Source organism: Leucopleurus acutus (assembly GCF_964270905.1).
Source record: "Leucopleurus acutus genome assembly, chromosome: 15".
Lineage (NCBI taxonomy): Eukaryota > Metazoa > Chordata > Mammalia > Artiodactyla > Delphinidae > Leucopleurus > Leucopleurus acutus.
In genome coordinates, this window is record NC_139157.1 from 25,577,744 (window position 1) to 25,605,579 (window position 27,836).

Genomic DNA, 27,836 nt, shown 5'->3' on the forward strand with positions numbered 1-27,836 from the left:
GAAGGACGTGCTCTCACTCCCTCTTGTGACAACACTGGAATCACAACTAACTGGTGAACAATCATCGACAGGAAGACACTGGAACACACCAAAAATGATACCCCACATCCAAAGACAAAGGAGAAGCCACAGTGAGACAGCAGGAGGCACACACGCAATCACAATAAAATCAAATCCCATTAACTGCTGGGTGAGTGACTCACAAACTGGAGAACAATTATACCACAGAACTCCACCCACTGGAGTGAAGATGCTGAGCCCCAGGTAAGGCTACCAAAGCTGGGGGCCTGGCAATGGGAGGAGGAATTCCTAGAGAATCAGACTTTGGAGGCTAGCAGGATTTGACTGCAGGACTTCCGACAGGACTGGGGGAAAGAGAGACTCCACTCTTGGAGGGCACACACAAAGTAGTGTGCGCATCAGGACCCAGGGGAAGGAGTAGTGACCCCAGGGGAGACTGAACCAGACCTACCTGCTAGTGTTGCAGGGTCTCCTGCAGAGGCGAGGGGTGGTTCTGTCCCACCGTGAGGACAAGGACACTGGCAGGAGAAGTTCTGGGAAGTACTCCTTGGTGTGAGCCCTCCCAGAGTCCGCCATTAGCCCCACCAAAGAGCTCGGGTAGGCTCCAGTGCTGGGTCGCCTCAGGCCAAACAACCAACAGGGACGGAACCCAGGCCCACCCATCAGCAGTCAATCGGATTAAAGTTTTACTGAGTTCTGCCCACCAGAGCAACAGTCAGCTCTACCCACCACCAGTCCCTCCCATCAGGAAACTTGCACAAGCCTCTTAGATAGCCTCATCCACCAGAGGGCAGACAGCAGAAGCAAGAGGAACTACAATCCTGCAGCCTGTGGAAAAAGAATCACATTCATAGAAAGATAGACAAAATGAAAAGGCACAGGGCTATGTACCAGATGAAGGAAAAATATAAAACCCCAGAAAAACAACTAAATGAAGTGGAGATAGGCAACCTTCCAGAAAAAGAATTCAGAATAATGATAGTGAAGATGATCCAGGACCTTGGAAAAAGAATGGAGGCAAAGATCGAGAAGATGTAAACATGCTTAACAAAGACCTAAAAGAATTAAAGAACAAAAAAACAGAGATGAACAATAAAATAACTGAAATGAAAAATACACTAGAAGGAATCAACAGCAGAATAACTGAGGCAGAACGTATAAGTGACCTGGAAGACAGAATGGTGGAATTCACTGCTGTGGAACACATTAAAGAGAAGAGAATGAAAAGAAATGAAGACAGCCTAAGAGACCTCTGGGACAACATTAAACACAACAACATTCCCATTACAGGGGTCCCAGAAGGAGAAGAGAGAGAGAAAGGACCCGAGAAAATATTTGAAGAGATTATAGTCGAAAACTTCCCTAACATGGGAAAGGAAATAGCCACCCAAGTCCAGGAAGCGCAGAGGGTCCCATACAGGATAAACCCAAGAAGATACACGCCGAGACACATAGTAATCAAATTGGCAAAAATTAAAGACAAAGAAAAATTATTCAAAGCAGCAAGGGAAAAACGACAAATAACATACAAGAGAATTCCCATAAGGTTAACAGGTGATTTCTCAGCAGAAACTCTGCAAGCCAGAAGGGTGTGGCATGATATACTTAAAGTGATGAACGGGAAGAACCTACAACCAAGATTACTCTACCTGGCAAGGATCTTATTCAGATTCAATGGAGAAATCCAAAGCTTTACAGACAAGCAAAAGCTAAGAGAATTCAGCACCACCAAACCAGCTCTACAACAACTGCTAAAGGAACTTCTCTAAGTGGGAAACACAAGAGAAGAAAAGGATCTACAAAAACAAACCCAAAACAATTAAGAAAATGGTAATAGGAACATACATATGGATAATTACTGTAAACGTGAATGGATTAAATGCTCCAACCAAAAGACTCAGGCTTGCTGAATGTATACAAAAACAAAATCCATATATATGCTGTCTACAAGAGACCCACTTCAGACCTAGGGACACATACAGACTGAAAGTGAGGGAATAGAAAAAGAGATTCCATGCAAATGGAAATCAAAAGAAAGCTTGAGTAGCAATACTCATATCAGATAAAAGAGACTTTAAAGAATGTTAGGGCTTCCCTGGTGGCGCAGTGGTTGAGAGTCCACCTGCCGATGCAGGGGACACGGGTTCGTGCCCCGGTCCGGGAGGATCCCACATGCCGTGGAGCGGCCGGGCCCGTGAGCCATGGCCACTGAGCCTGCACGTCCAGAGCCTGTGCTCCGCAATGGGAGAGGCCACAGCAGTGAGAGGCCCGTGTACCGCAAGAAACAAAAACAACAAAAAAATAAAGAATGTTACAAAAGACAAGGAAAGACACTACATAATGATCAAGGTATCACTCCAAGAAGAAGATATAACAATTATAAATATATATGCACCCAACATAGGAGCACCTCAATACATAAGGCAACTGCTAACAGCTATAAAAGAGGAAATCAACAGTAACACAATAATAGTGGGGGACTATAACACCTCACTTTTACACTAATGGACAGATCTTCCAGACAGAAAATTAATAAGGAAACAGAAGCTTTAAATGACACAACAGACCAGATAGATTTAATTGATATTTATAAGACATTCCATCCAAAAACAGCAGATTAAACTTTCTTCTCAAGTGTGCACGGAACATTCTCCAGGATGGATCACATCTTGGGTCAAAAATCAAGCCTCAGTAGATTTAAGAAAATTAAAATCATATCAGGCATCTTTTCTGACCACAACACTATGCTTCTTTCCACAGGGAAAAAAACGTAAAAAACACAAACACACGGAGGCTAAACAAGACATTACTAAATAACCAAGAGATCACTGAAGAAATCAAAGAGGAAATCAAAAAATATCTAGAGACAATTGATAATGAAAACACGATGATCCAAAACCTATGGGATGCGGCATAAAGCAGTTCTAAAAGGGAAGTTTATAGCTATATAAGCCTACCTCAAGAAAAAAGAAAAATCTCAAATAAACAATCTAATGTACACCTAAAGGAAATAGAGAAAGAACAACTAACAAACCCAAAGTAGGGAGAATCAAAGAAATCATAAAGATCAGAGCAGAAATAAATGAAATAGAAACAAAGAAAACAATTGCAAAGATCAATAAAACTAAAAGCTGGTTCTTTGAGAAGATAAACAAAATTGATAAGCCATTAGCCAGACTCATCAAGAAAAAGAGGGAGAGGACTCAAATCAATAAAATGAGAAATGAAAAAGGAGAAGTTACAACAGACACCGCAGAAATACAAAGCATCCTAAGAGACTACTACAAGCAACTCTATGCCAATAAAATGGAAAACCTGGAAGTAACTGACAAATTCTTAGAAAGGTATAACCTTCCAAGACTGAACCAGGAAGAAATAGAAAATATGAACAGACCAATCACAAGTATGAAATTGAAACTGTGATTAAAAATCTTCCAGCAAACAAAAGTCCAGGACCAGATGGCTTCACAGGTGAATTCTATCAAACATTTAGAGAACAGCTAACACCCATCCTTCTCAAACTCTTCCAAAAAATTTCAGAGGAAGGAACACCCCAAACTCATTCTATGAGGCCACCATCACCCTGATCCTAAAACCAGACAAAGATACTACAAAGTTACAGACAAATATCACTGATGAATGTAGATGCAAAAATCCTCAACATAATACTAGCAAACAGAATCCAACAACACATTAAAAGGATCATACACCATGATCAGCGGGATTTATCCCAGCGATGCAAGGATTCTTCAATATACGCAAATCAATCAATGTGATACATCATATTAACAAACTGAAGAAGAAAAACCATATGATCATCTCAATACATGCAGAAAAAGCTTTTGACAAAATTCAACACTCATTTATGATAAAAACTCTCCAGAAAGTGGGCATAGAGGGAACCTACCTCAACATAATAAAGGCCATATACGAGAAACGCACAGCAAACATCATTCTCAATGGTAAAAAAAATGAAAGCATTTCCTCTAAGATCAGGAACAAGACAAGGATGTCCACTCTCACCACTATTATTCAACATAGTTTTGGAAGTCCTAGCCATGGCAATCAGAGAAGAAAGAGAAATAAAAGGAACACAAATTGGAAAAGCAGAAGTAAAACTGTCACTGTTTGCAGATGACATGATAGTATACATAGAGAAACCTAAGATGCCACTAGAAAACTACTAGAGCTAATCAATGAATTTGGTAAAGTTGTAGGATACAAAATTAATGCAGAGAAATCTCTTGCATTCCTATTCACTAATGATGAAAAATCTGAAAGAGAAATTAAGGAAACACTCCCATTTACCACTGCAACAAAAAGAATAAAATACCTAGGAATAAACCTACCTAGGGAGACAAAAGACCTATATGCAGAAAACTATAAGACACTAATGGAAGAAATTAAAGATGATACAAACAGATGGAGAGACATACCATATTCTTGGATTGGAAGAATGAATATTGTGAAAATGACTATACTACCCAAAGCAATCTACAGATTCAGTGCAATCCCTATCAAATTACCAATGGCATTTTTTTTTTTACAGAACCAGAACAAAAAAATCTTAAAATTTGTATGGAGACAGAAAAGACCCGAAATAGCCAAAGCAGTCTTGCGGGAAAAAAGCAGAGCTCGAGGAATCAGCCTCCCTGACTACAGACTATACTACAAAGCTACAGTAATCAAGGCAATATGGTACTGGCACAACAACAGAAATATAGATGAATGGAACAGGATAGAAAGCTCAGAGATAAACCCACACACCTATGGTCAACTAATCTATGACAAAGGAGGCAAGGATATACAATGGAGAAAAGACAGTCTCTTCAATAAGTGGTGCTGGGAAAACTGGACAGCTACATGTAAAGGACTGAAATTAGAACATTCCCTAACACCATACACAAAAATAAACTCAAAATGGATTCGAGACCTAAATGTAAGACCGGACACTATAAAACTCTTAGATGAAAACATAGGAAGAACACTCTTTGACATAAATCACAGCAAGATCTTTTTTGAGCCACCTCCTAGAGTAATGGAAATAAAAGAAAAATAAACAAATGGGACCTAATGAAACTTAAAAGCTTTTGCACAGCAAAGGAAACCATAAACAAGACAAAAAGACAACCCTCAGAATGGGAGAAAATATTTGCAAACGAATCAACGGACAAAGGATTAAACTCCAAAATATATAAACAGCTCATGCAGCTCAATATTAAAAAAACATACACCCCAATCCAAAAATGGGCAGAAGACCTAAATAGACATTTCTCCAAAGAAGACACACAGATGGCCAAGAAGCACATGAAAAACTGCTCAACATCACTAATTATTAGAGAAATGCAAATCAAAACTACAATGAGGTATTACCTCCCACCAGTCACAATGGGCATCATCAGAAAATCTACAAACAACAAATGCTGGAGAGGGTGTGGAGAAAAGGGAATCCTCTTGCACTGTTGGTGGGAATGTAAATTGATACAACCACTATGGAGAACAGTATGGAGGTTCCTTAAAAAACTAAAAATAGAGTTACCGTATGTCCCTGCAATCCCACTAGTGGGCATATACCCAGAGAAAACTGTAATTCAAAAAAACACATGCACCCCAATGTTCATGCAGCACTATTTACAATAGCCAGGTCATGGAAGCAACCTCAATGCCCGTCAACAAACGAATCGATAAAGAAGATGTGGTCCACAGATACAATGGAATATTGCTCAGCCATAAAAAGGAACAAAATTGGGTCATTTGTAGAGACGTGGATGGAGCTAGAGACTGTCATACAGAGTGAAGTAAGTCAGAAAGAGAAAAACAAATATTGTACATTAACGCATATATGTGGAACCTAGAAAAATGGTACAGGTGAATCCGTTTGCAGGGCAGAGACTGAGACACGGATGTAGAGAACAAACGTATGGACACCAAAGGGGGAAAGCGGTGGGGGGTGCGGGTGGTGGTGTGATGAATTGGGCGATTGCGATTGACATGTATACACTGATGTGTACAAAATGGATAACTAATAAGTACCTGCTGTATAAAAAAATAAATAAAATTCAAAAAAACCCAAAAAACAAAAAACATATACATCTGCACAGACAGTACCTGAGGGAGCAAAATGAAAGCTCAGCCTGGGGTCCAGTCAGATGCATGTAGTTAAAATTATCAAATGGCTTTGCTTCAGTGAGCACTTATCAACACCCCCTTAGCCCAGTCCCAACACATGCACACACAGCCCCCAGTGCTAAAGATACTATTTGTTACTGGATACTGTACAGAAGCAATTAAGTTCCAGCAGGTGACTGACAAACATTTTCTAAGTACTTCCTTTGTGCAAGGCACGGTGCTCACCCCTCTTGGCAGACCTGGTGGCATCCTTCACTGCCTCCCTACCTCTTTCATTATTTTGATGGCTTCCACCCGGTGCTGGGGTGGGGGGTAAAGCAGCACGCGGTGATAGAGCGACTGCAGCACAGGCTTCATGGAGTCCACTGACCCCACCAGCCGGACCAGCTCAGCTGCAATGTAATAGATGGTCCGAGCCACGGGCCCACTGAGGGCTGGTGCGGTGGAGGAGCAGCCTGACCCCCGGCCGTGGTCAGAAACCCCTGGAGACGCAGAGTCCGATTCGATGCTGGTACTCGTGTTGCCGCTATGAGCAGAGGTGATAGTTTTGTCATGAATTGGATTGCCCAGGATCACGATGAGAGCAGGGCAAAGGTTTTTCCTGAGAAGAGAACGAGAAGAAAGGAAAGTTTCCCTACAAGCCGAATGATAAAATACGAATACTATCCTGAGGGTAAATGCCAGGTGCCTTAAAAATGACAAGTAAGGGCTTCCCTGGTGGCGCAGTGGTTGAGAGTCCGCCTGCCGATGCAGGGGATACGGGTTCGTGCCCCGGTCTGGGAAGATCCCACGTGCCGCGGAGCGGCTGGGCCCGTGAGCCATGGCCGCTGAGCCTGCATGTCCGGAGCCTGTGCTCCGCAACATGCGAGGCCACAACAGTGAGAGGCCCGCGTACCGCAAAAAAAAAAAAAAAGACAAGTAAGAGTTGGGCTCTTTACTGCTCCTTCTTCTGGCTACCTTCCGCCCCAGCGTTCCCTGACTCCTCATCACTCCTGGGGATATCAACAGAATACTTTGCCTCATAATTCAAGCTGGGGTTAACTACATAAAATATCAAGAGAAGCATTAGAAATCATCTTATGTGAGGAAAATGGACTCAAAATGCTAACTTAGTTATGAAGTTTCATTTTACTATAAATAACAAAGTTATTTATACTCCTTATTTGAGAAGTTGGTTTAAAATTCTGACACATATCATATACATAGCATTCGACTTTCTCCCTGTCAATAAGCGCAGGAACCCAGAGCAGCTAGCTGGCTGCCTGAGGGTCCTGTCACTTGTGTGAATCTCTGACTATGATTAAGAGACTAGCATTCAGCTTGAGATGGAGACGGCACCAGGGTGAGGCTGAGAAGAAGGTCCAGTTTTGGCGAAGGTGAACCGCCTCGCCTGTGCAGCTCTCTGGTGCCTTTATATGATTTAGAACGTAGGCTCTCATGATCCTATGACGGAAACAAAATGCAAAAGGGCCTTGGGAGGCATAGTTTGTTACAATAATTATCGCTTTCTCTCCCCTTTCTCTCTGTAGCTTCGTCTGGTGCATATAAGCAAAGCTATCTCCTTACTTTCCCTCTAATATATTTACACATAGATGAAATGGCCAGTGAGGCATGGATGCCCTGGGGAGGGACCCGCAGACCCAGCTAGAGGGAGCGAGCCCCCCAGGTTGGGGTGGAGCAGGGGTCGGCGTCAGGATGAGCACTCACCAGATGAGGTCCGTGAAGCCTCTGTGCAGCCGCATGGAGGAGGAGGAACTGCTGAGCACGGACAGAACGCACTCCAGGTACAGAAGCTGCAGCTGCTGACTGTCACTGCAGAGGAACAGAACCAACATACAAATGCACACAAGGTAAAGGTGAAACTAAAGAGGTGACGTGTGGAAAACACTTGGGGAAATGTTAGGTACCACAGGGTGTTAATTTTGGGGTACGGGGCAGTGGTAGTGTTATGGGTTGACTTGTGCCCCCCCCCACCCCGCCTTTCATATGCTGAGGTTCTAACCCTTGGCACCTCAGAAATGGTCTTATTTGGAGTTGGGACCTTACACAGGGAACCAAGTTAAAGTGAAGTTATTAGGGTAGATCCTAATCCAACACGACTGGTGTCCTTATAAAACAGGGAAATTAGGACACAGAGATACACATGGAAGGAAGACAATGTGAAGAGACATGCGGAGAAGACGGTCGTCTACAAGCCAAAGAGTGAGGCCTCCCAGCCCTGAGAAGGAACCAACTCTGCTGACATCATGATCTCCAATCTCCAGCCTCCAGAAGCGCAAGACAATACATTTCTGTTGTTAAAGTCGCTTGGTTTGTGGTACTTTGTTATGGCGGCCCCAACAAACTAATACAGTTAGGATGATTTTTCTGTAATAAACTTTACTTTTTAGAACAGTTTTAGATTTACAGAAAAACTGAATATGGTATGGAAAGTGACCATATTTTACCCACCCCTGCACGTGGTTTATCCTGGTAAAGATGTTATTAACATCTTACCATTAATGAACAAATTAACAGCTACCATTAATGAACAAATATTGATATATTGCCTAAAGTCCACAGTTTATTCCAGAAATATTAATTTTTAATATGTTTAATTGTCTAAATATGTTTCAGATGTTTTATTGTACCATGATATCTTTTAGATGATTAATGCTTTACTAACTTGCATTTGGCTTTTATTTTTTTGAAAGCAGCATGGTTTTTCAACAGATGAATTATTTTTCTCATAATTATTACTATGGGGTTCCTCAACAGAACCAGATTAAAAAATAACAGATAAGTTTATGGGATGCACATTTTTATACCTGGATTAAGTTTTCTGCCTAATCCACCAGAAAGTATTAAAATCCAGGTGGGTGGTCTTTCTGACCATCACTTGACTCATAATTAAGAAAAATAATTATTAAATGCCCTTACTGAAAAATGTCTATCTTTCAAACTGTCAGTCGAACATCACAAAACTAAAATAACTATAAAGAATAAAGAGTCTCAGTTTCTGAAATCACTGGAAATAAACCCAGAGAAAAGCTACAAGCAGTCAAGTTCCCTATGAGTACATATCAGCAAAGCGTGCTGCAGCAATATGGCAACCCCAAGGCATCAGACTTGGTGACAGAGAGAGCGCATTGCCAAGGAAACTGGCCTGGGAGTCTCCTTGGAGACTGAATGCGGCAGCTTTTCTGTGGGCTGCTGCAGTCTGGAAAAATGAGTACTCGTGGCCTGGCACGCGTCATGTCATTAGAGGAGCACCTTCCATGCATGCCCCTCACTAGATACACATATGTGTGTGCACAGTGTGTACGTTTCATATTTGTCTGACTATAGACAGACGAATCTGTGAGAGGCACAGGGCAGAAAGGAGCCTAGAAACTAGCCAACTCTTTCAGCACACACTAGGGAACATCTGCCTACTTAGGAGGGCTGTGAGTCACTTTGTCTGGCCTTTTGTTTGAACAGGTTGAGCACCTACTGGTCTCACTCTCTGCTCGTCTCTGGATTTCCTCCCAGGCCCATGATCCACAGAGAACAACTCTCGTGGGTAGACCAGTGGTCCATGAAGGAGAAGCAGTGCAGCCCTGGCAGGGTTACTGTGACAGCAACCTGGCAGCACATCCTCGATTTCTGGAGCTCTTAAAATTTTGTTTCGCTTTGAACTATTCTGATTTTGCCTCCCTTAGAAACAGATTCAAATTTAGTTAGAAAAAGGAGAGAGGGAGTTGCATAAGGAGTGGAATGGAATTAGAATGCACAATATGAAGGCTCAGCCTCGCCTCATTGATTCCAAGACGCCTCAGTATAGACTCCTCTCCGACATTCTGTACTGAGAAGAGAGGGAAGTGGGGTGAGGGTGGTGGGAAACCAACGGGCAGAGAATGAAAAAATATCTTTCTAATCCCAAGTATCCTTCCAAAAATTCTTGGATTTAAACAGCATCACGTAACTCAACTTGCCTAATATAGAGCTCTGTTAATACCATATCTCCGAGGCATGTGAGTTAACCTGTGTGCCTGAATGCATTTTCTGATTTCTCCTGAGAGACTGAACATATCATGAGTACATACCCCTACAGAGCTAAAGACCTGTGAGGTATATCGGCATTGATTTTGGGAATGGATATTGGGTGGGAAGTAATGACCGTGGTGTGATTTCAGAGGAAGAACTTACTTAGAAGGTAGGAGAGGTGTCAAGTTTAGCCAATGGAAATAAAAGGAGTTAAAGTAGTAAAATCAGAAGAAACTATATAGATGTGAAAATTTAAGGAGAATTAATAGAACCACCAAAGTGAGAGCAGCCAAGGGCATGGTATTATCTGACCCGGGGGTGTTAAACGTCTCCCAGAGAAGCTGCACTAAGCCTGCTGCACCCCAGCTTCTGCAGTAATACAACCCCCAACTTAGGGCAATGGAACCATGATGGGAAAGGCCATAACCAAACAAGGAGAAGAGTCTCCAGAGGCAGAATTATGATAAGGAAATTGCTTTGATAAAACAAGCAAGACTATGAGAATCCTATAAAAATCATTAAGCTCTATAACAATATGCCTAAAGCCATCTTTGATCCAATGTCCAATGAGAAATCCTAGAAAACCATATGCAGGTCACGTGAGTTATTTTTTTTTCCATTTAAAGCCTATCCCTGAATCATACGGTTTAGAAATGTTTTCATTTTTTCAGTGACTGATAGAAATGTATGACCTTTAGTTTCTAATACACATATGTGAGCATTTGTAATGTACGTTTGTGCATTGAATTTTCCCAACAACCTTCAGTCAAATTTCTAATGTAAGAAATGCGTCACCAACTAGAATTAGCACTGATAATTCTGAAAGCAAACAAGCTATTTTAGAGCTAATATTTATCAAATATTTATTATGTGCTGTGCAGTAAAAAAAAAATCCACTTATACCAGTATTTCCTAGAAGATATCGATATGAGTGTCTTTAACAATAATTATACAATAAGCGTAACTTTGGACTGTTTAAGGTAAGCCAAGTTATATGGTTGCCCTATAGGTAGGGGTCCCTGTAGGTGACATTAGAGCCATCCAGGTTTTAAAGAACCATGAACTGAATGAACCCCAGATGCCAGGCAGGTCCTTACTAGACTTTGCTAAAGGCTCTTTCTGGACCAATGAAAAATGGTGTCATTTATAGACCTACAGACTTGTTCTAACTTCTCCTGATGGCTATTTTAAAATTATTAATGGCATAATTACCATGAACTATTATTAGCACTTTTGTAGCACTTAAAAATTTTAGATTTTTCCCTTAGCAAACTACTCAGAAAAACAGAGTTTAATTTATTAGTTTTCCCTTGTCAGCACAGTAATGAACATAGCCTTTAAGTTTTTCAAAATTTCGGTGGTCTTTGTTTTATTCCCCGACAAGGCTAAGACCTGAAGGGGTGGGCCAAGAAGAAGAATCCTTGACAGCTGGCAACAGCCATCTTATTAGTTGCTACCAGCCAGCTGTGTGTTCCCCTGGGGAACAGAAACAACTGCACAGAATGTTAACATCAGATGAGGACTCTCCACAATGATGATGTAACAAGATGAAAGCAAATCGACAATCAGATCTGAACAGAAATTTTAAAAAAAATCTGTACAATTACAAAAATGACCAAATATTATCCTCCCCTGTAAGTGACTCCTGCTGCTTCTCCAGTGACAACTCTGGCTCCCATCTGGCCCTCTTGTCAGCTAGATGAAAACTAGGATGCTCAATGCTAGAATTGCCCCTTGCTTTCTGACAGTAGCCAGTCCTTGAACAGAACCCCCAATTCCTTTAATCCGCACCAAATTACCTAACTCAGGTTCAAATCCTATAACAATTCCTAATACCCATCCTTTTACTGGATGTCCTATCGTTCGCATAGTGTACAGGCTCCCCTACTGCAGCAAGTTAATAACCCTAATTCTGTTAACCTCAGATGTTCCTGGTGATCTTGGGTTGGTGGGCACTGACAGTCTTTTAGGTTAATTTTCTCATTCAATCCTTACAAAAACCCTAACATATTTTATATTACTAATATTACATATTTTATATTACTAATATTATATATATTACTATATTATAATGATTATAATGCAAATTTAAAATATTTTGAATAATCATTAAGCATATCAATGTTAAAATTATATTACGAATATAATTAACATTATAATGTTATTTTATTATAAATATTATTATAACATAATAAAATATTTTATATTACTAATTTTTTATATTACGAACTTTTTTTTTTTTTTTTTAAGCTGTACGCGGGCCTCTCACTGTCGTGGCCTCTCCTGTTGCGGAGCGCAGGCTCCGGACGCGCAGGCTCAGCAGCCATGGCTCACGGGCCCAGCCGCTCCGCGGCATGTGGGATCCTCCCGGACCGGGGCATGAACCCGTTGTCCCCAGCATCGGCAGGCGGACTCTCAACCACTGTGCCACCAGGGAAGCCCACTAACATATTTTATATTTTATATTACTAATATTATATATATTACTATATTATAATGATTATAATGCAAATTTAAAATATTTTGAATAATCATTAAGCATATCAATATTAAAATTATATTACAAATATAATTAACATTGTTATTTTATTATAAATATTATTATAACATAATAAAATAACATAATGTGCTAATAATAATTAATTATAGGATCAATAAGCTTAGGGTGGTTGAGCTCTTTGCCCAAAGTCAAGAGCTAGTAAGGGGCCCAACAGGGGTTTTATCCCAGGTAATCCAACAAAGATAATGCAGTTGAGCCAATAGTAATTAAACTCTGATTGTCTCTCAGGAGAAAACAAGCCAATGAGAAACATATTCCAGCTCTAACAGCTGGCTCTGCCAAGAGGGACGGGAACTGGGCAGGGGGGGTGAGAAGTTAGCACTGGGAGAGCTCTAAACCCCGGGCACGGATGGGTAGAGTGAATATATAGCCTATCCCAGCCTGGACACTGCTGAGAGTAAAGGAGGGTGATTGTAATCACACACAACGGGCACAGCCTGGGACTGTCCCAAGGCAATCAGGTAGCACGGGGTCCCTACAGATGGGGTCACTGTGGCTGGGGTTAGAGCCTGCAGGTTAGGATGCTCGTCTGCATCCCAGCCCTACTGCTCCAGCTCTCCATGGTCAGGAAGAGGGGACCTGAGTGGGGCACGGGAGCAGCCAGGTACATTCCATGTACATTCCCCCCGAGGGAAAAATAATGCCCATACCTGCAGCCTGCCTAGGGTCCTGGGGTGGGAGAAACTTGAGGGTGGGGTGTGGAAGAAGTTAAGCGCGATTTCGTTTTGGTTTGTACTACCTAAGTATTAAATAAATCTCTTCATTTTTTAAGTGCCTGATATAAATTGAGCTTAATTTGGTCAAAATATGCAGGTGACCTGGAGGAATGATAGATAAATTGAAGTAGAGACTATTCGGCAACAACTTTTAAGAGTAGTTTTAAGCCTAGCTTAAAAATAATCCTGAGTTTATGAAGAAACAAAAGCAACAAAAACAAATTTCTGCAGTGTTTCCAGCAAAGTGAGAGAGCTCATTCATGTCTGCAACTGGACAGTTTCTCGTAGCTCATTACCATATATAAAATTCTACAAGGAAAACTTTTCTGAATTATCAATTACTCTAGTTACCAGTAAACAATAGTTTAATGTGTCTTTCCCAACTCAAAGGGCACTTCAGAATCCTACCATGTTGTAGAATGTTGCAGTTAATTATATGTAGCTGGTAGAGACTTTCATCTCACCTTGGCAAGTCTGGCCTTTTTATGATTTGTCTTTACTACAGATGCAGAAGTTATCAACTTACTGCACGGAGAGTTGGAGCAGTGGACGTCACAAATGAACTAATATCACTGATTAAACTGTCATGCAAATAAATGAAAAGTATATAAAAATCAGAATAACGCACTTTTTAAAGATAGGTGTGTGAGTTCACAGGCTCAGGAGCTGTTAGAAGAAATAGGAAAGATCACACAGCCCAACCTGGCCATTTAGCAGAGGAGGAAGGCGCAATAGCCGGATGAGAAGGCTTACCTGGAGCCACAGACCTGGGACATGCCAGGTTAGGACCAGCCCTCATATCAACTAGGTCTTAGCCAACATTTTTTCCACTCACCTCCATGCTCAAGGGATTAACTCTTCTGCAAGGTACTGTTTTCCCTTTTTCTCATCAGAAAATTACATCCTTCAGTAATCGTATTTGGTCATGTGGGCTTGCCCAAGATCACTGAACACATGCCTCAGGAAAGACAGTGAACTGCTCAGTGAATACCAACGGGGTGGTGGGAACCACTGTCCCTATGCTCTGCAACTTTAAGTGATGCTGCAGGCAGAAGTTACTTCAGAAATAGTCCGTGAACGAATCAGAGCACCAGTGTTGAAGGCACTTACTTGATGGCAGCTTGGAGCTTCTCACACAGAACAGTGAGCACAGAGACAAGGTCATCACAGAGGGACTCTACGGTTGACCCTTCAAACAGAGGAGGTGACAGGCATTAGACATCGGCAGGGGGCACTACAGGCTTCCTCAACAGTCCTTCCCATCTTCTGCTTTTGATACTTTCAGGACTGGAAAGATGATTTTCAGATGCTGAGCCTTCCTCAGGTCACCAAAAGGGTCACAGAAAAGAATTAAAGGACTGATTATCCCATCAGTCCTTTCCAAAGTAAAACACTCAAGATAGTCCAGGAAGGAAATAATAGACTATTCATTATAAGTAAAGTTCACTCATACTTAACAAAAAAGATTTGGTTAATTTAAGGAACAACACAATCAATAACAATTTTATCAATATTTAGGCCAGCAGACTACACATGTATCCCTTATTCTGACCTCTTCAATTTCTGGGTCTCCTGAGCAGACTTGAGCTGTATCCCAGAGAGAGAAAATATGGTGGCATGGAAGAAAGATGGGCTTTTCATACTAGGAAACTAGGGAAAGGAGGCAAAATAAGTTAGTCACCATCTTCACCTATTTTAGCTATTTGTCCAGCATCCTCAGGGTACGTGGCCTTCACTGTTAAAGGAGCAACAGCCACGGTCAGAAAAAATTTTCCTTTCAAACACGTTTGTGTCCAGAATCTAGCAACAAAACTCCCACAGGAGCACCGAAGTGTATTGGAAAAAGGCTGAAATTTGGAATCTGTTCAAGTACTGGTCCACAGTCTGCTGACTGTGTGAGCTAGGGTAAGCTTCAGTTTAGCCTTCGGCAAGATGCGATAAATAATAATGAAGTCCCAGCTCTGTTGGGCCAAGTGAAGTAACCAGTGGAAGCATTTGCTTTTTTTTTTAAAATAAAAACCTGTGGAGAGCTATACAAATGTGCCCAAGTGTTTGATGGATGTATAGAATGAATGAATGAATGAATGACCATGAGGTCAGAGAAGATGGAGAAAAAATGGCAAGAGTGTAAGAAGGAAAATAAAAATAAAATTGGAGGAGGGCAAGGGAATGATAAATGGCTGATCCTCAGAATTTAATATTTTAAATGCAGGAACAAATTGAGAAATGATAAAGTACAATGATAAAAGATAGTTTAAAATAAATAAAACCCACAAGTAGTCTTGAAACTCAATTTTAGGTAAATTTCAAATGAGTCCATCAATTTTTTTACTGATGTAGATTTTAAAGATGCATCCTTAACCAAGAGGACGTTGACCTCTTATTTTAGTTTATAAAATCATCCTACGTTAAAGGAAGACATTATGGGAACTGCAAGAGCCAAAAGAGGAAGAGACTGGTGGAAAATCTTGGAGTATACCACTGAGAGCTTCAAAAGGTGAAAGGATGCTGCAGCCCAAGAATGCAGGAGGATGTGACTAAAACAACATGCTAATGTGATGCTTTAGAAAATGACTTAAAGCGGTCATTTTTCTTTCATTTATTCTTTTTCTAACTGTGGCTGTTTAGCTACTTCTTTCTCTCTGTTTCATTCCCTGGTCTTTTTCATCTTCTCTCTACCCCGCCCCCCCCTTTCCCCATTATTAACTGGCAAAAATATCAAAGAAAAGCAGATTTTTTCCAGCATTTTAAAAATTACTGAATAAAATTCAAAATAAAAATTATATTTCAGTATTTCAATCAGATAATTTGAATTTTTCATATCTCTTTCAGAAAACAATACCATCAAACATTTTGAAGAAGTCAAAGTGCTTGTCTGTTGTACGCGGACCTTTATTTTTTCCTGTCCTGTGGGTCAGAATGAAAGTTCCTTACCTTGATTTCACCTGCTACTGAAACTGGGCTGTCTGTCCTTCCCTGTGAGGTGACTCATTTTTCATATCAAAAACTCCGGTGTTTCACAAATACCCTTCAGGTGAAATAATGAACCTGACTTCATGAAGAGTGATGTAACTACAAAAACTAGCTTCCAGCAGGAAGGTGTGTGAAGAGTTAATTTCCTTGACACAGCTGGAGCAGGGACAAGTATGGTTGGCAGAGGGTGTAGGAACAGAAGGAAACAGCTGACTCAAGCTAAGCAGAGCCTCCAAGGAGAATGGGGAACTAACCCGAGAGCTTTTACTCAGCGTTACATCCCCACCCCAAGCACACAGTAGGTGTCTTTACACCGGCTTTTTAAACTGAATGCACAGAAATCAAATCCAATACCTTGACTCCTGAATTCCTGCGGTACATCCGGGTTTTCAATTATCTAGTAAGGGAGACACACACAGGACAATTAGGAGATTCAGGCAAGAAAAATCCCGACTGTTAAACAACGGAAAGTTCTAGGAAACAAAGTGTCATCTGAGTGCTCTGGGCTCTGCTAACTTACCTAGGCGCACCCTCCGGCTCTTGATAGCATTTCATTACTCATGGTACTTATGAAAAGGCTGTGATGTCTGAACTGAGTTATCAGTTCCAAAAATAACTCATTCAAGAGTCCACAACCCCCTGGAAGTTTAAGGCCCACCGTGCATTTGATCATTCCAGGATGCTGCAGGGCTATGACCTGAGGCAATACCTGCCTAAACAGGTGCGTTCTCTTTGCACAACAATCTGCCCCAAGGTCACAGACTGCACTCTGACTGGCACCTAATGAGTACAGATTCTTAATCGTAAGAAGAATCAGGTTCCTGGACTTCAACATACAAGTCCAAGATGACTGCGGGTCAGAAGCACCAGATTCCTAATTGATGGGGGAGTGTATTAACTTCTGACTGACCAGACCGACCCTCTAGGCCATCTCTAGGTAGGCCTAGAGCTACCAGGGTAGAGACAGAACCTGGAGGGAAGGGAGAATAGGAAGGAAAAGACATTTACTGGTAGTAAGATGATTTCCCATGATACGGATAATTCAGTGACTACTGAGCTGAGAACAGGAAGGCAACCCTTCAGTCTCCCCACCTCTTAGCATTGGGAGATAAACAGAAGGCATTTCCATGCCAGCTAACTGCCAGATATAAATCATACCATAGCACTGATCATTTTTAAAACTTGTTACGGGCATGTATTTCTACTCTTCTCTGTTCATAAATTTGCAAGCTCAGCAACTTCTACAGTGTTTTGGGAAATGCTACGTTAGTGCCTACAGCTCAGCACATGGATAAATATTAAGTTCAGAACAACATTTTCTGGAGGAAATCCATCTGAATCATTTTTATGGATAGGAAAACCACTACCACCTACCCCCAAATATTTACATGTGGCATTTTTTTCTTTTTAAAATGTGTAACAACAATTTAACAATGGCTTTTGTCATCGAAATAATTCAAAAATAAAGCTCGGTAATAACTCAGGGTTTCTGAGGCTACAAAATCAAACTGAGTAATCTGCCCTGGGAGTAGGGGTTGGGAGGGGCTAGACAGTAAGCTGAAGATACATTTCATGCTAAGCTTTTGGCATTCTAGATTTATTTTCTTTCCACCGTACTTAGGTCTTTCTAATTCTGAGATGGCCCATGATGTCTTTCCAGGGATGGGTCACGCTAAGCACTATACACATCTTCTACAAGTAATGCTAAGTGTCCCATGGGAGAACATGCAGCCTACTCAGAGTGAGCCTCACCATTCCTAGGGACCACTCCCCTTTAATAGCTTTTTTTAAAATAACCATTCTTAGGTGGCAAAAGTTATGTCTCCCTCTACTAAACATCCTAAGTGCTTCAAATATTAGCATCCTGAGAATCGTGTATTTCTGGGACACAATAACATCTCCAGGGATCTAATGAGTAATAGAAAGGAAATTAACAGGAAACACTCATTTTCTATCTCGTTTGGGATCTTGTCTCCGGATGGGGTGAGTCCAGATGGTCAGTGATGAGGGGGACCAGAAGGTTGATTAGCCACACAGTACCTAGGACAGAGGCAGACAACCCTCTAGTTTTATCCAGATCTCTACAACCATACCTGTCACCATTGTTACAGAAGAGCAAGATAAGCTAAAAAGCTGAGTCGTTTTACTTAAAACCCCAAATTCTCCTACTTAAAAGTTTAAAAATATAACGAAATAAACTATCATAATTGAAATCTCTTTGAAACTACAAAGTTTCATTTAAATGCTTCATCTTAAAGCATTAGTGTTATAGTATTTCCCATCATGTTGCCATTTAGCAAGGATGGAACACGATAATATACTAGTATCAGGACTCTCAACATCTTAGCTTTGTTTCCGTTAAGAAATTTTTTTCTCTTAATGCTTTCTGCTTATAGATTTGAATTTCTTTTAAACTAATATATCTATACCGTCATATGCAAAACCTTAGTATAAATGAAATAGTTTTTAACAGAGTAAGCTAATATAATAAAAATATCTCAAGTTTAAACCATTTTTAATAAAAACTTGGGCTTTAGATATAGCAAACAGAAAAGAAAATCAGTATTTGTTTTTTCAGATTAGTGGATTGAAACAAAAAACAAAAATACACGGGCTGCCAGACTGCATATTAATAACCTGGACTGGGAGTCAGTAAGGAGACTAGGGCTTTTGTTCTGGCTCTTTCACTGATACGCTCATTAATTTTAGATCTCAATTTCATCTCTCTGGGCTTCATCTTCCCCAGCTGTTTTTCTGAGGAATAAAAGAATTTGACCAGATAATCTCTAAGGTTTCACTCAACGCCATGATTTTCTAAAAATTAGAAAATAACTGAAGTTAAAAATGAGAAATGAACTCTGAGATATTCTGGATTGCCATTGAGATTTCCTATTCTAAAAAATAACTCATAAAGTGTTCATTTCGGAATACTTCTTGCAGATTTTAAAAGAAGTTTAATCTGAATTATTAGAGGCATTTATTTTAAAACACCAATTTTGAAGAGGAATCATCTCCTCAATTAACATTCCCAGGAGATAACATATACAAGAAGCTGATTACATTTACATTTTTCCCGGGAATGCTCATTTTAGACAAACTGCTGAAGTTTAGAGCAAAAAGCTCGAGTGGGCTTTGATGACAGAGAGAAGACAAATCCAGCTTCTTCCCTGATGGTACCAGCAGGTGAAGGAAACCTCCTGCCCCAGCCTTTTATTTCATAAACAGAAACATATACACCAAGCCTCAAAGCATGTAATTAATTAACTGCTAGTAATTTTGTTTAATTCTGAATTTACTTCTGTTTGTTAATACATCAAAATATTTTTAATAAAATTGTTCAATCAGAGATGTTTAAAACATGATTTTAAAAGAAAAGTGAATTTTAAATTAATGACTAAAAACATGACCGAAACCATAAGGAAAAATAACTCTCCAAGCTTTGGAGTGAAACAGGCAAAGACACATTTAAAGAGTTTAATTTATATAAATAAATGTTCTTCTGAACCAAGCCAGCCCTTCCTAATGTTTCAGTAGGAAGCAGCCCTGGCAGGGGGAGGGGAAAGCATATAGGATGTGGGACACTTAGCATGCGGTTACACAGAGACACTGGCAAGACCGGGATGAACGTGTGGGTACCGAGAGGCTCACCGTATTCTCCTGCCTTTGTCGTAACTGTAAAGTCAAGTCACTCAGCATTTGACTGAGAGTTGCCCGCACAGCAGTGTTTATACTACGCTGGTGACAGCTACATATGTATGTTTCAATGCACACCTGGTAAAGAAATAAGACAGCAACATACACGATCTGTAGATATCAGTTCATTACCAACATGCTTTGGAATTAATTAGAGAGGATGTTAAATCTCTCTTAAATAGAAAGTCAGCCTGATTTAAGACTAGTTGTCAATGAGTACTACTAAATATGTATTTTAAATCCCTGGGAATTTGTTTTTAATCATATAGGAAAAGTAATCTTTCCCTAAAGATTATCACTCTTAGAAGCTTATTATTCTGAGCATCACAGAAGAATGCAAATTAGTGATTTTTAGATATGCCAAATAATTCTACCTAGAACAAACTCAGGTGGCTAGAAATTAATCAGGAAAAGTTCTCTCCATGACAAAACAGGAACAGAATTTAACTCCTGAGTTATGAAGTGCGGGGAAAGGGTTAATGAAACCCTTTCTCCTCTATAAACAAGTTTGACCTTGGATTAAGTCTCCAGCTGTGTTCTTTTGAAAACCTGATAAAAGTGGGACAGTTAGCTGTGTTACTAGGCAGCATGGCTTAGGGTAAAAATGTCCCCCGATTACTAAGCTGCATCTGAATTCAGAGAACTGTGAACGAACTATAAAAACCTGGTGAGAAGTTTCCCTGGGTGACTGCTGTCATTGATCACACCCTCTGGGACCTCTGCCAGCTGAGCTCATGCAGTTGTTACAGATGATTGGTTCCTACATAGTTGAAACCTGGGGATGCTAGCCAAGGTGACTCTGTACCCACAAAGGTGGCTCTCATCTTTTTGCTCCTAAGCTGACATTTGAGAGCCAGCAGCTAGCCTCTGGACTGCAGCAAGGACTCCTGTGAAAGATATATGCCTGTCGTTAACCTACTTCTGTTTCCTGTCCTATATCCTGCTAAGTGAACATAACGCCAGTTGTGGTCTAGTTGGGTCTTGTGAGTCTGAATGTCTAGCTGAACATGAGAAGACTCCCTGATGGCTGCTGCATGAAGTCCCAATTTGGAAAAAAAAAAAAAAATCTCTCATTTGATGATGATGTTGATGTTAAATGGCATGACTTTTCAGATTTTATTGCCTCTAATTCCTTTGGAAGCTATAGGAATGGGCATTGACAATAAATGCATGCTTTAAATTTGCCCACTTTTTCCTCCGCATAACGTATGTTATCCTTTCCGTTTTCCAAGCATATTTAGTCCCACAAAAAGAAAGAAAGGGGGATTTAATGTACCTAAATTATTCTTCTAGGAGTAACTCCAAGACTATCTACAAGGAAAATACAGGGTTCTCACCCAAATGGCAAATTTAATTTGATGATTGATAACTGAAACAAGAGAGAAACTAAATGTTAACCTTTGTTGCTGCTACTGCTTAAGCTAGACCTTTCTGCCGGGCCTCATTATAATAACCTTCCTGGTAAAATTAACTAGGTAAAAGTAAATATTTTCTAACAGTTTAATTTATCTCCTATTGAATGCTTAATATTCCAAACGAGCATTGAAAACTCAACAGTGTAGTTGGAAGTTGGCTTAGATTAATTCATTTTAAGTTAAAAAATAAGAGCAAGTTCCAATATTTGTTTTTCAAACTACCATTTAGGGTATATCAGTTTTAAATTCATTTTCTTAAACAATCGTGGATTATAATGTACCTGAAGGTACAATTTATACATACTTAGAAAAAAACATGTTTTAATCTTGAAAGGCTTTTACTTTTGCATGTGATGAAATAGTTTAAAAACTGTGAAAATACATCTGAGTGAGGTATTTCACTTTGATGAAATCAAATTCTCCACAGTGTAATCAGGCACACTCGTACTATTTATACCTTAGGATTTAACAGTTTTCTTTAAATCTTATACTCTCCCAAGAAATCTTTATAACTGTTGATCTTTAAATCTCTAAGCTCTGACATTATAAATTTAAGGGGAAATTTTAAGCCTTAGACGCACTAAAGATGAGAGTAGCTATCTGGAGAGCTGAACTATACACTTAAGATAAACATGATTTTCCTGAATACTGAGAGCCATCTATATCCTGCTTAAAAAACTCTATCAGTCCCTTTAGACCCAAGAAAGAAAGCACACATGAAGAACTGGATTTGAAGCAACACAAACAGTGCTGTAAACAGATGAACTTCACAAGTAACAAATGCATTTCTTTGAGTTCTAATGTTATCACCATTTTTAAGGTTTAGGTGCTATTACTACACGTACAACACTGGAAATGACTTATTGCAAGAGGCGTTTTATTAAGGGAAAAGATAGGCATGTTTAGTCTGCTTAAAAAAAAAAGATTAACCTAAGGATCTCATTCTACTAAAGCTGGGAGTATAAATATGGAATATGACAAAAGGGTATCCTTTTAAATATAAAAGTGATCATGGGGCTTCCCTGGTGGCGCAGTGGTTGAGAGTCCGCCTGCCGATGCAGGGGACGCGGGTTTGTGCCCCGGTCCGGGAAGATCCCACATGCCGCGGAGCGGCTGGGCCCGTGAGCCATGGCTGCTGAGCCTGCGCGTCCGGAGCCTGTGCTCCGCAACGGGAGAGGCCACAACAGTGAGAGGCCCGCGTACCGCAAAAACAGGGAAAAAAAAAAAAAAGAAAAAGATCATGTATCTGATAATATCACTCTCTTTAGGTACTCAGAAAGAAATGCTTTATCAGTTATCCTGACATCTTCTAAAGAAAAGTTCCTTTAACTTGCTATATTAATAATAAATTGGTAAATCCGAAAGGTTTGCAGAACTACGTTTCCCCTTATAAACCTGACCATTGTAATTCAAGACCAGTGATTTTTCACTTTGTGAATGTTTTTCTTCCTATACCTCAGGGCAGTGCTAAGATGAGCACATTGAATCAGAGAAGCTCAGAGAACACCATGTCCAAAGTCAGGCTGAGTTTCTGGAAAAGGAGCTTATCAGTTTCTTCTTTTCATATATCCTGTATCAGTTCTGTCTCCCCATGCCCTTTGCTTTCGTGGTGCAGAACTGACACTTAAAAAGCCTCAGTCCTGCACCTCTGCCAGAGGCTCAAAGGGCAAGTCAAATACCTTGTGAAAAGCCCCAGGCCCCTGATCGCCAGGGAATGCACGAAGACACAGGGCAGTGAGGAGTTTCGTAAGGGACATTTTGATCATTTCATGCATTTGTGGACATCTAGCTTTATGGCATGCTAGACACAACTGAGGGCAAAAACATACATCATTAATGAAGCAAAACAGACCCCGAAAGCAGGAAGGAACAAGAACAAGAAAACACAAGTTTGCAAGCCATACATAAGCAAGTTTTGTATCACTGAGTCAGCAGACTGATAAATAACAGTACTAGGTTACAACCACGGTGTAATCACTATTATTAAATATGAAGCAGCATAGTGGAATGTAGCAGATATTCGATATACATTAACCAAAGTGATAATAAATTTTAAAGAAGCTGCCACAGTAGAAGTTTGCTTAGCTTTACAAAGTACGCATGGCCTTCGCTTTGCTGAACTGTGCATTTACCTTCTCTTCCCTATCTGAATGGGGTTAGTGGCATAGCTTTGGTAAAACAGTGCATGGTACTGACTAATGAGTTCTATAAAGAGAAGAGCTAGTATGTTTCCAGCTGGAAAATTTTTACGGAGATGACAATTTATGGTGATAAAAAATAGAAAGGATCAGAGATTAAGTAAGCTACAAGAAAGCAGAAATGTCTCTTATATGAATGCTTGCTGATCACATTAGAACCAAAGGAAATTTTGATGATCACTGTAAGTCTGAACTCTGTTATATCGTGACGACAGCTCAGTGGCTCTGCCGTTCCCAGGTAAACAGCAGTAACGGTATGTGACAGGAGGCACCTCATCAAACGGGTCCTGTTGATGCAGACACACAGGCACACACACATACATACACACAGACAGAATGAACTGAAGTTGCTTTATTATTCCTAAGAAATACCTGTGTAAGTAAATCTGATCCCATGCTGCAGTAGGGAAATTTGCTGGTTTTCCTTTTGGATCTCAACTTACAAGGAAATTCTTAAAGTGCCCAGGCATTTACGGAAAACTCGCTGGGACTTCCTTCTTCCTCCTCCACGTTCTTCCTGGCTTCAGCTGCCATATTCAAATGGCTTAAGACCCCTCAACCCCTCCATGCCTGCACCTTCTCAGGCAGAGCCTTCTGCTTTGTCTACACAGGGTCTACCAAACTCTAGCCTCTGTCCAGTGAACCAACCCAAAATGAAGTAGAGGGGATCTCTGCATTGCTCCATGTGTCTTCTAACTCCAACTAAGTTCTTCAAGAGCCAGAGGTTAAAGGAAAGTGGAGAATGTCTTGCAAAGGACTAGTTCGCTCAAAGCCTATCTGGCAGTAAGTAGCCGAAGAACAGACACCTTAGAGGAGTCAAACCAGAGTCAGCAAAGAGGCTGGCCCACGAGGAAGGAAAGAGTTTCTGGAAGGAAAAGTGGAGAAGCTCCTTAGAATGGGGTTTCCTCAATCCAGTAGCCTCAGCTGGTTTAATGGGGCAGCTTCCGTGGTTGGATTTCTTGCCAGGAGGTGGGGCTACCCCTCCCAGTCTTAAAGAGAACAAGACAAATAAGATGCTTCCAGGATAAATGGACCAAGTAAGTCATCTGTGTACTCTTTTTCCAGGTTATATCTGGAGACTATCTGCTCCTTAATTGTAAAATATTTTATTTGAGGTACGGCTCAGAAATAACGCTTCCACATTAGAGTAAAAAAAAAAAAAAAAAAAGGATCACTGAATATTTAAAGAGAAGTCAGCCCAATTAAAATAATACTTTAGTGACAACTAGAACCGTGACATCAGAATCTTTGGCAGCAGGTCTTGAGCTTCAGTGTTTTTTAAGTTCCCTGGCATAACAAGTGGAACTATTGCTAAATTCCATATCCTCTGAGGATAACGTAATGTTCAGAAAAGACAAACTGAGTATCAATATGTAAAGACACCCAAGAAAGTGGCATATGCCCGATGGTCACTTGAATCTACGGTCACGAGAAAAGTAAAATGCATCAACACTTCTGCGTTACATGTAAAACCACCATACAGCCATTCTCTAACTAAATGCCTTGGTAAAGGTCCAAAGTGGATAAGAATCCAAAGAATTTCAGTCAGTTGCTATATTAATATGGCAAGATTTCACTAACATTTTCTAAGACTGAGGGTAGCCAGGAAGCAATAGTATAGCATAGTGGTTAACGGCACATATTTGAAATATAAAAAGCCTAGATTTGAATATCTAAAAAAAATATTTCTTCAATATTGTTTTTTATTTATAAACAAATCAATATAAAATAAGTCTAGATAGCAGTGGGGGGAGCTTACTTACAAGGAAGCAGGTGGAAAGTGGAGTGGATGCAATCAGACTCCAGCCTGGAGACCCCTCCCTCCCATCTACCTTTGGGCTTTCCTGGCCTAAAATCACTGGGCAAGCAAATTAACCTCCCTTTCTCTGGGATTCTTTATATAGCTTGGTTATGGTAAAGATTAAAAGAGAATGTGTGGAAAATACAATACTTATTGACATGCCCTAGGAACTCAACCATCAGTAGCTACCATTATTAACCACTGTTTTGGAATTGAGGGATGGAGGATGGATGGAGTAAAAAAGGGAGGTTCCTGAAAGTAAAAATCTTAAAGAAAAAAAAAAAAAGGTCTTTGAGAGAGACTCTGCTTGAACTTGATAACATGCAACAGGATCAAAGACTGGAAGTTTCCCATGACTAAGATCAAACCAGCAAATACACATTTACAAACAAGGCTTTCTCACTTAGAAAAATCCCACAGAGCAGCCTTCAGCAGGCATGAGAATATGCTCCAAATCTTACCAATGAAACAGTATCATTAACCATCTTCAAATCAGCTTCACAGCGCTTCTGGTTATGCACTACCTCTTCCCAAGGCCTTGGCGATTTTTACTTTGACAGCTTTTTCCTACGTTAAGGTAACTATCCTCGGAACACTCAACACATCTGCGCATTTGGGCATAATAGTAGGAGAAATACTAAGCGTCCAGCTTTCAACCAATGAAGAGAGTTTTGTATCCATACAGAGTTTTAGTAATGATAATTCATGAAATTAAACAGAAAACACATGTTGGATATTTCATAACTGTCCAATTCTAAATTCGGTTGATATTTATTCCTCCTGCATCATAGAAGACCCTATTCTGAAAAACTGTCATTATTGCAGTTTAATAAAGCAAGTTAAAGTTAGACACACAAATGAAGGCTGCCCTCTTATTTACATTTTCAGCGCTTAATGATCCTTTTATAGTTTCAGCAGTACCTTGGGAAAACAGACTCATTTTTCATACTTAAGCACACATCCCACTTCCTGATCAACAGGTTCCAGGGTAAACACTATTCTTGAGTAACAGTCAATGCAGACAGAGTAAGAAAGAAGAGAGTGTGTGGATTTTCTCCCAACATTTCCACAGGGGTTTTAAATGATTTACTTTAAGGTCTTTTTATAAATTGTTTCCAGCTATATCAAAAGTGACAATAGGAGAAAAGATTTTTTTTTCTTGAAGTTAAAGACTTATTTTTATGAGAAATTCAGCTACAACCAAGAAAGCTTCCAGGAGCTAAGTGGTAGTTTTAGGCTGAAATGTCCTGCTTTAAAAATAGAGATGCAGATTTTTCAAAGGCTAAATTAGCAGGTGGAAAGCACTTGAGAACATGCAAAAACCTGCAAAATCATTGGGTTTCACTATGTCTACAGAATACCATTATTTTTGTGGCAATATAACTCTCTTTCGTAGTTAATGCTTCCTGTTGATGAAAAAGTATTTAAGCAACTTCCATGGTGAGAAAACAAAAGGTTCTAAGCTATTTCGCAAATTTGAGGAAATAGAAAATGTAGGCAATGTAAGAAAAATACTTATACCTATCATGTGTATCTGAAGTAAACAATGATTTCCAATAAGTCTACTATCCTTTCTTAAATTATGCATACATAATGCACTTAATAATCTAACAGCTGTAACTACTGATCCATAAGCTTATATTTATAAATTGTTCTTATGCTTTTCATATAAATAGATCTACTCCATGCTCGTCTTATGCCAGATTACATAAATATGGATTCGGGGAGGAGGTATGGTTTTAAAGGTTGACAGGGCCTTATTGGCGGAAACACATACTCAGAAGGAACAGTGGGATAGCTCTGTGGCAGTTTAAACCGTTAAAGCGTTTTAAGAAATATGTTTGATGTATATCAAGCAATGACAAATGGGAAGAAGAAAACGTGGAGATGATTTGGCAGGAGAAGATGATGAAAGACAAGGGAAATTAGAAGTGTCAAAATCTTGTACTTATTAGGGGCCACCATTGAGAGGATTCTGCTGCTGTGTGGGTGTCCCTACTTCGTGGAGGGGGCTCGATTAGCCATGGCAAAGAGGCATGGCAGACCTTGCCTGGGATTTAGGTCTATAAACCCAGCAGAACACTATCTTTAGATCTCATTTTAATGAGATTATACCAATATTCACTTGTGGCAGCACTTCTCAAACTTTAATACGCTTATGCATCCCACGGGGTATCTTATTACAAGGCAGATTCTTATTCAGAGATCTGGGTTGGGGCCCGAGGATCTGCATTTCTAACAAGCTCCCAGGTGCTGCCATGCATCTGCCGGGTGGACCACACTTGAGGCTTTAGGGCATCACAGCTCCTTTCAATATGGTTTTAC

At 40.2% G+C, this 27,836-nt stretch overlaps 1 protein-coding gene across 1 annotated transcript in view; it reads right to left on the reverse strand.

Moving 5' to 3' along the window:
- Positions 1-27,836, reverse strand: part of ARFGEF3 (ARFGEF family member 3) — a gene marked incomplete at both ends in the record, with an annotated part of 181,862 nt that overhangs the window by 76,849 nt on the left and 77,177 nt on the right. Inside the window, 5 exons of the mRNA XM_082855540.1 lie at positions 6,418-6,751; positions 7,858-7,962; positions 14,542-14,620; positions 16,759-16,801; positions 20,053-20,175. Coding sequence (XP_082711666.1) covers positions 6,418-6,751; positions 7,858-7,962; positions 14,542-14,620; positions 16,759-16,801; positions 20,053-20,175 — 684 coding nt within the window. The remainder of the gene's footprint in view (positions 1-6,417; positions 6,752-7,857; positions 7,963-14,541; positions 14,621-16,758; positions 16,802-20,052; positions 20,176-27,836) is intronic.